We start from the raw sequence: 13,776 nt of genomic DNA, 5'->3' as shown, positions 1-13,776 counted from the left end.
TTGTGGTACAGCGTGGAGAAAAATTCATCTGCCGTCGTGAAGAGGCTCCTCTAACACCCTGATATCGAGATAGATCTTTTGCATTGCCAGCGCCAAACCGCGCTCTGGCTTGCAGTCTTTTATGAAAGCAAAGAGCTTGTGGCCATGCTGCTCTCCAAAGGTGCCAACCCTGACGCGATAGATCAGGATGGTATATCGCCTTAGATCGAAGCCTACATCAAGAACAGGGAGCCCATCAAATATTTGTTCCTAGATCATTACAGAACAGTATGCCCCGAGACAAAGAGCGAGACGTGCACCGGTAATACAGAAATGATTAGGGATGATACGAACAGCAAGGACCCTAGTGCGTTACGAATACGGCTCAGCTAGGGAGAAGACGTTGACGCAGTGGATCACCAGGGAAGAACGGCCTTACATCTTACAGCTACTAGTGGAAATCTATCGGCCGTCAAGTCACTTCTCGACAAAAAATCCATCGATTGTGATATGCTAGACCAAAGAAACGGCACGCCGCTCCACGCAGCTACAATGGGTGGACATCTCGCAGTGGTAGATCTGTTGCTACGTCAAAACGCTCTCGTAAACTGCAAGGACGATTCTGGAAATACCCCGCTGTGGTATTCGACTTCTAGTCATCGCGACGATATCACAGAGAGACTTTTGACTGAAAATGACGTGGATATCAATATAGTCGGAGGAGGGAGATATAGTGAGCCTTCTACTTCACTACACCATCTGGCAAGGAGAATGGACACAGTTGTTCTACGATGGTTTCTTACAAGACCGACTCTCGACCCAAATATCTGCGCGGGCTTTCGATCACCTCTCCGCCTAGCTATAACGGAGGGTAACATTGCGGTTGTGAGATTGCTCCTTACTCACAACGAGCTTGAAATCAATGCTCGACACACACGTGAAGATTCCCCGCTCTGCCTAGCCACCGAAAGAGGCGATGTTAATGTGGTGAAATTATTGGTGGAACAAGGTGATCGATTGAAGATCAACCAGCTGAACAGCATTGATGAGGAGAGTGCACTTTTCGTGGCTGTCCGTAATCAAAGCTTTAATATTCTGGACATCTTGCTTCAGCATCCTGCCATCAACCTCAATTTGAGCAATCGTTGGGGCGAAACCGCGCTGGGGTTGGCAGTCAAAGGAGGAGACGTGAAAATAGTCAAAAGGCTACTCCAGGACTCGAAAAGTGTTTCAAACCTGAAAGTTCCAGCTCTCCTTGCTAGATCCCGCAACAGTCATGCTGTGAAGAAGCTCATTGAAGATGAGATAGAGCGGAAAAGACGGGACAGCTGTTATCCAAGCCAAGATCGGCTGTTCATAAGACATGTGAGGTTTGCCTACATCTAATAACTTTTATCAAATAAGAATAGTCTCTGGCTGTCATTTATGTCTCATTCTTTAAAAATCAATCGAGATTCACTCCGGATCATTCCAGCATTTTGCTAGGTGAACAGGCTAGCGATGTGTATTAGGATATGCGGACGATCATTTTGTTGCGGCGACCGTTCTGACACGGGGTTATATGAAAGACAGGCAGAGCATTACTCTAAATGAGCCCGCAACAAACAGACTGCAAAGGGATGGAGCTTATTACCTAAAACCACGAGAGAAAGCTCTTTCTGCCCTCAGGAAATTGATAATATGAAAAGCAAGGCTTAGCCGCCTATATATAGGTAATCGTCTCTCTCTCTGAGTTATTGACAACCAAACAGAATGCCCCCGATTGGGTCAGACTTATATCGATGGTTTGCTAGCACCTCTCTCCCTAACTTGTATACCATTAGCGCTGCAGCCGTCCTGTCAATATGGTTGATCTATTAGCTTGGACGAGGTGTGTGGGGCTAGGCGCGGGGGAGACGCCATATAGGCTTTTGTCGCCCCTTCCAATTGAAAATATTAGGCTCCTAGCGGTAGTTTGCCTACGTCCACCTGCCAAAGGGCATGAGCTGGCTGGACATCTCCTAGTACCGGCAAGCACTAGTGTTAGCTGTCATGCTTGCGGCAAATATTGTTGGCCTTCGGTTACGAACCTATTCCTAGAGGGAAGCACAGAAAAGAGCTGGCTCTTTGGCAGTCATCAACCTCATCCCCTTATGCACCGGTGTGACTTTTGGTTTTCCGGCAGATCTGCTGCATATGGACCGTCACATGCTCGCGTGGTTCTATCGCTGGGTAGGTCGCATATGTGTGCTCTATTCTCTATTGCACTGTTCGCTACTCGTTAGCGTCGCTAGAACGACGAACCTTGCAAATCCACGGTACATTGTTCTAATAGCGGTACGTATTACTATCTGTGGAGCTATATTTACGAGTTGCACAGGTGGCTATAGCTAACTCAATATAGGCAGGATCTGCTCTTGTTCTCGTGATACCAGCGACTTGCGCGGCGGTCTAACGGCGTCATATATAGTTTGCGATGAAATGCCACTATCTTCTTGCGGTAACCGCGATCTGCGCGCTTATATACCACCTCATAGAGCGATAGTCATTGTATCGGTGGTACTTGGTAGGCGCTATTTGCCTGTGGTTTTCCATTAGCGCCATTGTCTGTATGGTGGCTGTATAGAACCAGAAGCCTTGGAAATCTTCTCGAAATGAGGTGACCATGAACTCTGTGAGCTAGTTCCTCTAGATTGATATCACACTACCCCTCAACCGACCGATCCGCCCTGGCCAGTACGTGTAGCTCTAGATGCCACGGGCCAGCTTCCGCGCTTGTTTTCAGCTTCCTATTTTCTATGTTACGTTTTGGGAAGACGGACCGATTCAACGAACGGTGCGTATGGTAGCTGAGCCTTAACTTAGGCTTACGCGAAAGCTATACCATGACGCACTGGAATTCCCGAGTAGGCAGCCGGTTATCGTACTCGGACCCTACGGACACCCTCTCAATTTCTATCGGTTCGGTACAATCCTCTTCGTGGTAGAGGATATTGGATTTTTTCGAGCGCTATCGTACATTAAGATGCTAGTACAAGCCAGTCATAAGCGAGAAGTAATGGTACAGAAGCTGGAGGTTCTCTGGAAGCGCCGAGTTAGCACAGATGGTATATCCCTACGTTTGGCCCGTGGTTCGGAGCCTAGGGATCGCCTTTGCTAACATAGTACACGCAGGGTATCCAAAGTGGGTGAACAAATGGATAGAACAGCTATTCCATCTCGATCGGAAAGGGTTTTGTGTAAGTTATCTGCGAGCACAACTCATCCTAGGCGACGTAATCTAACCAAGCTCCAGATTTTACAATTCAGCATCTACTACCCACGTACCCAATCAGGCCCCGAAGAAAATATTTCCTACCAACAGGGTGAGCGGCTCTGGTACTTTTATGGCTCGGTTAATATTGAAGAGGAAGTTGCGCGACTTATAAATAACCAATGCGGAGCTGTGGCCGTGGCGGGTGAGTGTCACCGATTCCGATCTCATTTCCTATTATAGGTTGGAAGCGGAAGGCCGTTATGGTGCTAACAAGCTGCTATGCAGTGTGTGCGAGTCCGTCGATACGTGAGGCTATCACGAAGACTGTTCAACCCCGCGCGGGAAGAAATCTCCGACTGATGATTTTCGATCTCGATATATTTCATACACGGGGTGAAGACGAAGATTTGCCCGATAGCATCCAGTCTACAATTGGGGACTGCTAACATCCACCACCAACAGTTATAGGAGAGGATAATCAAATTGAATAAGTACGACGGTTTCGCGCGGACAGAAAGGGGCTACAATCGTTATTGTCCGAGGAAGTAAATACGCAAACCGGAAGTGTTCAGATGGGCAACCACGCGAAGTAGGTTATAAATATATTAGCCTAGGCGTGCAGAAACCTTATCGTTACAACGACCGAATTATTAACTTCTAGCAGCTTCATTTAGTGCGCAAAACAATCCACCCTGATCCCAATGCCCTCAGTGCGCTTCGCTTACGCGCATTCATATTCGGACCCGCTCCGCCCGCCTTCAATTAGAGTAATATTATGGCTGGCGCGGTGTCAGCTTAATGGTTGGTTGACTGGTTGACCTTGTGGAGCTCATTGGCAAACTCACCACATAGTTGGCCATCTCATCTGCCGGCAGTTCATGTATCACAGGGAGCATTCCATGGGAAGCTTAGAGCCTGGCCTTGTTCGCCGCACATTTGGTTCGCCTTCGCGAGCAGATCCCTTCTAGAGGGAATGCTTCTGGATCTTCTGAGTTGTTTTTATGATATAATGATGATCGGCGACCATGGCAAAGCTAGCAACGAAGAAAGCCAATCTGCGGCCTGATTTCTGGTAGATCGTTGTCCGCGTTTCTTCCTATTGGTATATTGCGCACTATGTGAGTTGGTGGACGGTTCCTGCTTAGAGGCGACTTCAATGGACGAAAAGATCTCTTGGCCCTATTGCTCAGTATATCAGTATTATCCGAAAATGCACATGGATCATCAAACTCTGACACACTTGGCATGCGCCCACAACTTAGTACTAAGGAACCAGCTCATAGTTATACGCGTGGGTACTGAAAATAGTTGAGTAGGCCGTAGGCATAAGAGATACACAACGTTATATTATCCCATTAAGGCATTTTTGATTTGGCCTTTTCAATGATTCAAATACCAGATTATCGATAAGTCTGTTACCGTGAAGTATAGAGAAAATTGCTCACTGAAATGACCTTGCGGCACCGAACATACATGGTCAAGGAACGGACTTGAACGTTTGACCATGATATAAACATAAACATAAACAACTCTGTTCTCTATAGTAGGTTGTTCAGTATTCCTTAGGCGGGAACCGGGATTACACCGCACTTTTTGCAAAATCGACTCAAAGCAATTTCGTGATCAGGCATTAAGAAAAAAACCTTCACCGTTGACCCTCAGATTCTGACATCCGAAGAAGCGGAGATAGTATATATCTTTGAGGGAGTTGATGATCCCTATACAGACCGACCGGTCATTCAATTATCAACGCGTTTAGGGACATCGAAGCCCAGGTAGACATTCTCGCAATCGGTCTTACCATAATAACTCTTCTCTAGTCCTATCGCCAAGGCCTAGCGCATATCCATAATCGAGCGGGCCACGTTAAATTGGGGAACACCGTAATGCGCACCACGTATGGTACTGGATCTTGTATATCTTCTAGGACGACATTTGCTATGTTGATACCTATAGAATCACCTGCGATAGTTGCCAATCGGTTACAGTCAGCGGCTCAATCAGTCCGATATCCATATTTGTTTGAAGTTAACGCTAAGGGAAACTAGGCGATATACAGAATAGTATAGGAATATTATTGATTTAATTTTAATTACGAACCGTCCACATATACGGTGGGTTTTCTTGATTCGACAACTTTTCTACCGAGATCCGTAATTCTGTGGCAATATAATTGATGGGCAAGTAGTCATCGGAGGGAAATAGTGTTTCGTATTGTTGAAGACAAAGCAGATCGTCAGATGTTTGAGCCACGAAGTCTTTTAACTGACTGTTTGAGGAATTAATATCCTCTAGAATCTAGCAAGAGTATAGTAATACTTAAATTGCTTCTTTCACCTAGCACCCAGTGTAGTCGGACATACAATCTGCAATCCCTGCGACAATAGTGCCAATCCAGCCGGCTACAGCCGGTTAACAGAGGCTTCCGCCGGCAGAGTGCCTATATAAGCATTGAAATTGTAGATGCCACAGGGACACGTGTTAGTAATATCTCTCCGACTAATCCCATACAGAGAGTCAACCGTCTTTCCTTCACGAACAACCTTGAAGCTCTGTCTACCCACACCCATCGGCACGGAGTGCGACCACATTCCGGCCTTGGCGTCATAAGTCTCAGCCTCGTAGCCAGACTGCACATACACGGTAGCAGGAGACTTCAGTATCGTTACGATGAACACCTCGTCGGCCATGTTATCCGCGCCATCGGGTCGTCCACAGACGAAGTTGCCACTCCAGCTATTGGAGCACCCTTGCATTGTCGTGTCGGTTGTATCACAATTGACATTCTTAGGGGTCGTTCGGTACTAGTAGACCAGCTTTTCTTCGTCGAGGAAACGGATTGGTAGTTTTGAGCCAGCTTTATAGGCGGCTATGAAAGGCTTCGCCATATCGAGCCAGCCATTATGTGGCCTGTTTTTGCGTTATTCGCTGTCGCCCCTTGTACTTCTTGGGAGAGTTCTACTTACATTCCCATGACCCATTTGGAGGCCCCGTCGTCTATGTGCGGCGATGATAGCGGACCAATGTAGTGCGATTCGCCGTAGTCATTCCAGGTGAGAAGCTCTACGAAGCGAGGACTGGTAGCTAGAATTTCTCTCCATCGGTTATACCACAGGAGTCCAGAGGGAAACACCCAGTTTTTCGTGTAAGAGACTTCGCCGCCGAAATGTGTCGAGAACCAAGGCGAGACCGCTAATTTTGAATCAGCATAAGAAGAAAAAACACCTTGTTCGAGCCACTTACACACGATGTAGGGTTTCCCGTTAAGAGCCGTATTATAAGCATTATCACTATCGGCAACAGCGAGCTGCTTGCTAGGAGTTGAAGACCCATTGTTTCCGTTATTTCCCCACGCAATCCAGTTCAGAGCGGCCTGAAGGTTGCTGAAATCACCCCGACCGGGGTGGAAATTGGGTGCAAAATATATATCGCTGTCGGCAGCTGCTCTGATCGCTACGATGTCGACACCATCACCGGCGAACGAAGACATAAATACTTTCCCATCAACCTTGAGCTAGGCAGGCAGATTGGCATACTACGCGATCTTCGCGCCGACTGCATTGCCCTGACTAGTCTGCCACCAGTTGAAGTCAAAAGAGATGAACACTTTCATGCCATTGTTGGCGGCAGATTGATACGCAAACCCTAGTTGCTCGTCCGTGTAAGAATCAGTGCCGATGTTCAAGGCGAAAGCGTCGATGCCTGCATATTGGGCGCGCTTCATATCGTCGTTATAGTCGCTAGCACTCTGGCGGTTGCTAACGATGCCAACCTAATGAGAGTTAGTACTAGATTCACGATTCAATGGGGGATGCCGGAGTGCCATGCCATGAAGTGGCAGAAAACAAGCCTGTTTCCATGGTTGTCATCAAAGCTAGCCGTGGTAGTGTATTTATTTGGGAGTGAGGAAGCTATGATAAAGGGAATGTGGCCAAATAGGGCCACAATGGGTCCCAGCAACATGAAGTTTGGAATGGATGCGTGGGTTAGTATACGATCGAAAGCTCGCAGTGAAAAGAATAAGGAAAATACTAAGAGGAGGGAATGCACTGTGAGATCAGGATCTTGATGTACGCATTTGGTTAAAAAGCGCATTACTTACATTCCCGCTCACTCCTTATATGCGTTTCTAGAAAATAGATAAACGTTCCTTGTAACCGTAATGAGGAATTTACCATGGAGGAGCACCCCAGAAGTCAAATGGCCCATACAAACTATGTCATCATAAGGACAAGGTCCAAAGCAGTACAGAGAGCAACCGAGTTCTTGTTTACTTATAAACTGGCTTAGGTGGCGTTGCAGGAGTACTAAAATATATCCGAATGACCACCACACCGGTGGTTTGGTTACTTAAACATCCATAACTATTTTATAATGGATCTTCCAGATACAATAAACGCGCAACCAGGCTCATAGGTCATAATCATCTTCTATACATGCCCGACGTAATAGCAGAAAAACAACAGCAAAAAAAAAAAACATTTCACTCAATGTTTCTATGTTACGTAGCTCGTAGAATAAACCCGTTCAACTGCCGTGAGTTCCCGCCCCTCTGATGGGTCCATTCGAACTCTGCTTCTTTGTTAACCATGCAATCTATGAACAGACTCGCACCGATGATCGCTATAGCACTGGTCACCGACTCGTTTCTGGCACGGAATATCTCCAACGCGCTGATTTCCCGCAGTCTCCAACACTACATGTCATAACACGCCCCCGTTTATATGTCACCGGTTGTGGGAAACCTAGGGCTTCCCACAAATGAAAAGATAACCACGAAAGATAGTACATATCATTCAGTAAACGCGATGGTTATCCATATTTTGTTCTATTGAGATTATTATCCAAAAATCTGCAAATCTGAATGGCCCCTTCATCTTAGTTCGACAAAGCCACAGAAGGGTCAAAACAGACCCCATTATGATATCAGGCTATCTAAGAGCCGGAGCACTCATATTCCCCAGTTCCCAACAATATTCTACACAAAGAATTGTGGATCAAACGATGCTATAGGCAGAGAGGGATGGATGCAAGATAGAGGAATCGCGCTCCGCATGCCAGGATCTGCTACAGTCTCTATCTGCGGTCGCAAAGACAATTGAAATCGGGTTTCCCCAGCACTTCCCATATAGCCATTCCGCGAGATGATATCACGTATCTGACCACGCACTCTGCGTAGGTTCCCCAACATCGATTCAACCCGCGGAAGAAAGAACGGATACTCTTCCACAACCTCTTCGTTTCCCGTGCTAAGCTTGCTAAGCCGGATTTCTATCCAGTGCACCCGTTCAAAAAGAAAGAATGCTGACACGTAGAGGAAAATATCATCGGCACAGGTGTCTAGGGACAACAGATCCGGCCCCGTCCAGCTAAAGGCGCACTCGCTATCATGGTTAGGGTAGAAAATGCACTCGATAGCACGAGGCCTCTCGGCCTCATTTTTTGCATATTGTGATATACTAATAGGTTAGATTGAACTGAGAGTGCTACGATTGGCTGCGAGACAAGGTGGTGGTATCGGTATATTCGGCGATTCTCTCCAGATTGACTCAAGGTCTAGATCCAAATCGAAGTCTGAAGGGTTTTGTCAGCGCCAACACTAGCCATCGAAGATGTTTCAACCAACCAAGTTGATCAAGTTACCCCATTCTTTCTGCGCAGCACGTGAGATTGCACAACAAAAAGCGGTTTACGAAGAAAAGGTAGGTTTAGAGAGTGAGAAAATCTCTGTGGTTTCATTAGAGATTTATATTTATAGGCCAGAATAACAGGCAAGCAAGTCTAAGGTTTAGCGCAGAGCTTTAGTACTTAGGGGGTGGCAAGGCGTTTGTTTATAAACACAGGAAAAAAACCAAACAAAACCAGATATTTAGCCATATTCAACAAAAGTCCCTGTGTGCCAGTGATTGGTTGTTCTTGATTCACGCAGACGCAGACAGTGCTCGATTTGTGTTTTTACGTTAAAAGTACATTCATTGGTAGTATGATACCACCTATAGAACGCCCCACCCATACTCCACCCCGTTGAACTATCCTTTCCGACCAGTTCATTGCCTGCCTTTTCTATTCAACGCAAGAACCACGAGACCTGTTTATCACTCTATTGCCTACCAGTACAATACCAGCCATAGCCAGGTCAAGCGTGCCGATCTCATTTCGCTTGAGCAAAAACTCACTATAACTCATTTATATGACAATAGCGTCTATCACTATTCTACAATGTTCCGAGAATACCCTGATATATAGAGTCAAAGGCCTGACAACGATCCCACAGCAGCAGCTCCTGGTTATCACAGCATTCTTAGAGCTTCTCATTCTCTCCCACCAGCCATTCGTTAGAGCCTTATAGGAAGCGACGTTCCTCTTCCAAGCGTATTTTGCCGGCGGACTTGATCATGTAACACTCCCACAGGCACAAATAGAGGTCCAGGAGGTCAATAGCGGAAGATGCTAAAGCGGGTTTTTTTTGCAGGATTTTGGTCAAATCACTGGTTAGGGAACATGCCGCACCCATCGAGATTGTCTGTTTTTTGGTTAGAGCCGATCAAATACGGACTCAGTGAAATCTGACCTTTGTCACTTGCTTGGTGCTGCCTGGCATCCCTACTAGCTTCTCATATAGATCTGGTGCTCCTCGCTTTCTTTTATTGGTCCGGCCCGAAGGAGAGTGGGAAGCAGGAGCGTCCATTGGGCTCGAAGGATTCAGTGTTCCTCTATATTCAGGTAGAAAGATAGAGAGTTGAATATCGCCATTGTAAGTCGAGGAAATAGTTTTTTTATATATTATATGCCAATCTACCGTATCACGCTAAATTGGTTTTTTTTTAGGGAGAGCCATTGGCCATCGCAAAAAAAGCTGTCTTCAACCATGCGACTAGAATCACAATAAACAAACCCGCATTGAACTGTTCTAACTCTGTACTAGACTCAAGTGAAGGATGTATTACTGAGGGCAAAGCTGTTTGAACTGCCGGTTACACCTGGCCGTGCTCATCTAACTGAGGGCCGGCAAGAAACTGCGGGCGCGCGCCGGTAAACATTTCGTTGGACCAGCCCAATTGTACGGGTTAGAGACAAAGCCATGAATAATGTAATAGTAAATGGAAAAAAGGGTCGACCTGGTGACTGCAAAATTACCAATCAAAAATCATTGTTGGATCTGCTTGGAAAATTGTCTAGATGCACCTAATATGTTTATGCTTGGCTTGGCGCTTACGGCAGGCTACACAATCACGCTTCGACCTCAAAGATAAGGTGTCAAAGCCAGTAAGAGATAATAATGATATTTGGGTGAGCTATTTACCCAACTTAGGTATTTGTAATATTTGCATCGCGAGGCAGGCTGCCGCGAAGAACAGCGCGAAGACCCAAGGCCGGACAAGCAGGCCTACGGCTCATACGGTGACTCCATCAATCCGCCTCCTGGACATGCAGACAGAAACCGAGCTCCGTCCACCGAAACCTCATCCCAAATCGAAGGGTCAGCCATATCTGCCGGACGGAAAGGTAGCCGCGTCGTATCGTCGCACGTGAGGCCGGCGAGTCCCTTGCCGTCACTATCCCATGCAGGACAGGCACGACGCATCAAAAACTGCTGCCTCCTGTACCGATCACCGTGGGAGAAGTCGCCGAACGCAAGGACCTGTAGAGCCGGCAGTCCACCGGGGCCAAATGCCCATTCGGCAAATGACACAAAATCCTCGGCCTCTGCTATTGCTGCGGATGACTCGAGCACTGCCTCCTGAAAATCCATACACTCGAGGGGCGACCTATCGTAGTACGCGTTGAGAATACGATCGTAGTCATTATTATCACTAGAGGTATCCTCGTCCACGGGACCCCTGCGCGAACGAGGGTCCTGTGAATACGGTTTGCGTGTCTCATGGAGGAAGGTGATAATCTCTCGTTGGACATCTCGATGGATTCGCTCGGGACCGCTGAACCGCAAATGTAAAAGCCGAAGCTGGGAATGCTTTGCCGTGGGTCGAAGGCACCGCCGCTGTCTTGATTAGCATGCACACGTTCGCTGGGCTGACAAAGACTTACAGCGGCAGATGGTCTTGCACACAGTGCCAAAGCAGTCACCTGGCCTAGGTCCACAATGGTTGACAAATTTGCAATCCACACGGGCGACACATCCCGATCGTCCTCAAACAAGCCATCCTCGCCGATGGGGGCGAGTTGGCGCTCATGGTAGACAAGGCTTTTCAACGTGGTTTGGTGGTGTTTTATGGCGTCCTGGATGCGGGACTCTGACGCCGGAAAATTGGACAACCGCAGATGCAGATGCTGCAGCCCACGAAACGAACGCAGGAACCGCACAACCGCAGATAGGCTACACCCGTCACCCGGTTCGTGCAGCAGGAGATCCAGAGAAGTTTCAAAATGCTCCAGTTGCAGTGGATTTTGTGACCGCGACAGCAACTGCAAGAGACGCAGCTGATTCGGGCAGTCCCGGAGGGTAAGCGCTCGCAGGGAACAAAATATCGAACTGTTCTCTGATGAGAGATTTGGGGGAAGGGTCACCCTTGACAGTGCTAGGGAGGACAAGGTCGGAACAGCTGTCGGCTTCTCGACTCCTATATCCCCGACCCCGAGCTCCAGCCCTTGCAGTCCAAGACTCTCCCAGCACAGAGCACGGGCGGAAGCGGAATAGACAAAGCCGATGGATAGGTGGTCGAGATGGCTCCAATTGTGACTGATGCACTGTCGCAGCAAATCAACCTCGGTCTGATGCTGGATTCCTTCCCACTCGAAGGCCGTCAGACTCGATAGTTCGGACAGCCCTTCCAGACGGTGCCATGTCTGAGGACAGGTACCGTCGGTGACGAGTGAGAGACGGGCGAGGCGCTGTTGATACCGGCTGAGATAGCCTCCCTGATCGAGAACTCCCATCGGGACACATGTCCCAAGCCGCCATCTATTGCTGGTCAGTCAGATCCGGAGAATGGGCACCAGCGCATACGGACTCGAAAGTGCTCAGGCTATTCGGCTTCAAGTGGGTGAATATCAGCTGCAATTGATCCTTCACATCGTCCAAAAACTGCTGATGTGCCGTCGCCTCGTCCGAAGCTCCTAATATGGACGGAGACTCTGGCAGCCCCGCCGCGCGAAAGATGTTGTAATATGCACATCGATTAAACCGGACAAGATGGAATGGAGCCTGGATTCGCAGGTTCCTCACGTGCTGAAGATAGCCCACGGACCGGGATTGACCGAGGTGGAGAAAGAAGGAGTCGACATCCAAAACGTTCAGCGCCCACTCACTTGCTGCGTGGAATGCAATGGTACGGTAGATGTGAGGAACCAAAACTGAATATAATCTTGACGAGACTCGGCTGAGAGCGCGCAGGTGGGCGGGTGGCAGCTGGCAGGCGGTCAGAGGACGTGAATCAAACAAACCAAACACGCCAGGACTTACCCAGTCCGCGATCAGCATCAGAATCTCACACGGTAACGTCTCCAGCATTGTACTGGGAGAGGTGACATCTGTTCACTGCATCAATGCATTCAGGACAATGAGCGACTTAAGAAGCAGGGGTTTGCCGAGACTTGGAGCGCCTGGTCAAATTAACCCCAGACACTTAAACAAAGAAAATATATTTCGTTGGTATCCGCGGAAGACATGTCGCACATCGCGCTGGAAGACAAGCTAGCCCATCCGGTCCTTAATAACCAGGCTCAGTGCCTTATTTGGTAACCTCTCTTGACCACAAGGCACAATCTGTTGTAAAGCGCATCTCATGATATGTTTCGTTCCTAGCTTGGTGGGATGTTCGGCATGAGCGGCATCAAGACGCAGTGACCACAGTGTAGCCATGGTGTCCTCACCGGTATTGTAGTGTGTGGAATAAGACGATAAATTGGGGACAACCGTTGTCAAATTCAAAATTATAAAAACGTTCAACCAAACAACCTTTGGCCTGAACAGGCCAAACAAACAGGGCCCCACGGTTCATGTGGGGCAACAGGTAAGCGTGCATGCACAGCCAAGGTCGCGGTTGAAACGGTTACAGTTGTTAAGGAGCGCTGTTCAACTGTAAAACATAAACATATTTGAATTCGAGTTAACCAAATGGCAAAATCCTACAAAATGGGCTGCAGTAGTATGGTCCTGCGAGACCTGGGGTCCGAGACGTTCAGCCTTGGGAAGATCTTCGGACGTTAGGCCGTTTGCTTTCAGAAAAAAAGGGTAGACCTCGAAGGCGCACTGAGATTGCACAATATTTTAACGGGGGACTAAGGGCGCCCGGTGGTAGACTATCTATATTTGGCGAAGGCGGTCGGTTGGCTTGGCAAAACAGCTCACGTCTCTTCGCGCAAGATGCATTCATCATTGCCAAATAAGAGCGAGCGATAAGAATACTCCCGCCAGAGTGCTAGTAACCACCCCCTGCATTACGAAACTTGACAAATAAATCAAGGGTTAATCTACTGATCTGGGATATTCTGTATTCAATGCCATGGTTGTGTTAAATATATATACACTAACTAGGCCCATAAGAAGTAAACACCAACTATCCTCCTTTCATAAACGAGCAGGCATTTCATCCCGGCCTCCA

At 47.8% G+C, this 13,776-nt stretch overlaps 5 protein-coding genes across 5 annotated transcripts; 2 read left to right on the top strand and 3 right to left on the bottom strand.

The window, feature by feature from the left end:
* Window positions 1–531: 531 nt before the first annotated feature.
* N7525_004641 (ankyrin repeat domain-containing protein) lies at window positions 532–1,365 on the top strand (the record flags this gene model as incomplete). The annotated part of the gene is made up of 1 exon (XM_061213100.1): window positions 532–1,365. The coding sequence occupies one exon, from the start codon at window positions 532–534 to the stop codon at window positions 1,363–1,365; it is 834 nt and encodes a 277-aa protein (XP_061070121.1).
* Window positions 1,366–2,983: 1,618 nt separating this feature from the next.
* On the top strand, window positions 2,984–3,660 carry N7525_004640 (uncharacterized protein; the record flags this gene model as incomplete). Its single annotated transcript, XM_061213099.1, has 3 exons — window positions 2,984–3,065; window positions 3,294–3,416; window positions 3,455–3,660. 3 exons carry the CDS (start codon window positions 2,984–2,986, stop codon window positions 3,658–3,660), a joined length of 411 nt encoding a protein of 136 aa, XP_061070120.1.
* Window positions 3,661–5,616: 1,956 nt separating this feature from the next.
* Window positions 5,617–6,986, bottom strand: N7525_004639 (glycoside hydrolase family 71 protein; the record flags this gene model as incomplete). The annotated part of the gene is made up of 5 exons (XM_061213098.1): window positions 5,617–5,950; window positions 6,020–6,124; window positions 6,181–6,406; window positions 6,458–6,728; window positions 6,771–6,986. Coding segments are annotated over 5 exons (1,152 nt in total), but the record flags the coding sequence as incomplete, so codon positions are not given.
* A 1,206-nt stretch (window positions 6,987–8,192) lies between these two features.
* On the bottom strand, window positions 8,193–9,902 carry N7525_004638 (uncharacterized protein; the record flags this gene model as incomplete). Its single annotated transcript, XM_061213097.1, has 5 exons — window positions 8,193–8,648; window positions 8,675–8,770; window positions 9,449–9,602; window positions 9,625–9,737; window positions 9,786–9,902. 5 exons carry the CDS (start codon window positions 9,900–9,902, stop codon window positions 8,193–8,195), a joined length of 936 nt encoding a protein of 311 aa, XP_061070118.1.
* Window positions 9,903–10,601: 699 nt separating this feature from the next.
* N7525_004637 (F-box protein) lies at window positions 10,602–12,683 on the bottom strand (the record flags this gene model as incomplete). The annotated part of the gene is made up of 4 exons (XM_061213096.1): window positions 10,602–11,213; window positions 11,261–12,134; window positions 12,184–12,581; window positions 12,636–12,683. The coding sequence occupies 4 exons, from the start codon at window positions 12,681–12,683 to the stop codon at window positions 10,602–10,604; spliced, it is 1,932 nt and encodes a 643-aa protein (XP_061070117.1).
* Between the last annotated feature and the right edge of the window lie 1,093 nt (window positions 12,684–13,776).

Source organism: Penicillium rubens (assembly GCF_028828025.1).
Source record: "Penicillium rubens strain IBT 27055 chromosome Unknown utg000002l_segment0_segment0, whole genome shotgun sequence".
In the NCBI taxonomy this organism is placed as follows: domain Eukaryota; kingdom Fungi; phylum Ascomycota; class Eurotiomycetes; order Eurotiales; family Aspergillaceae; genus Penicillium; species Penicillium rubens.
The sequence above is the reverse complement of the archived record's forward strand: the minus strand, read 5'-3'. Positions and strand labels throughout refer to the sequence as shown.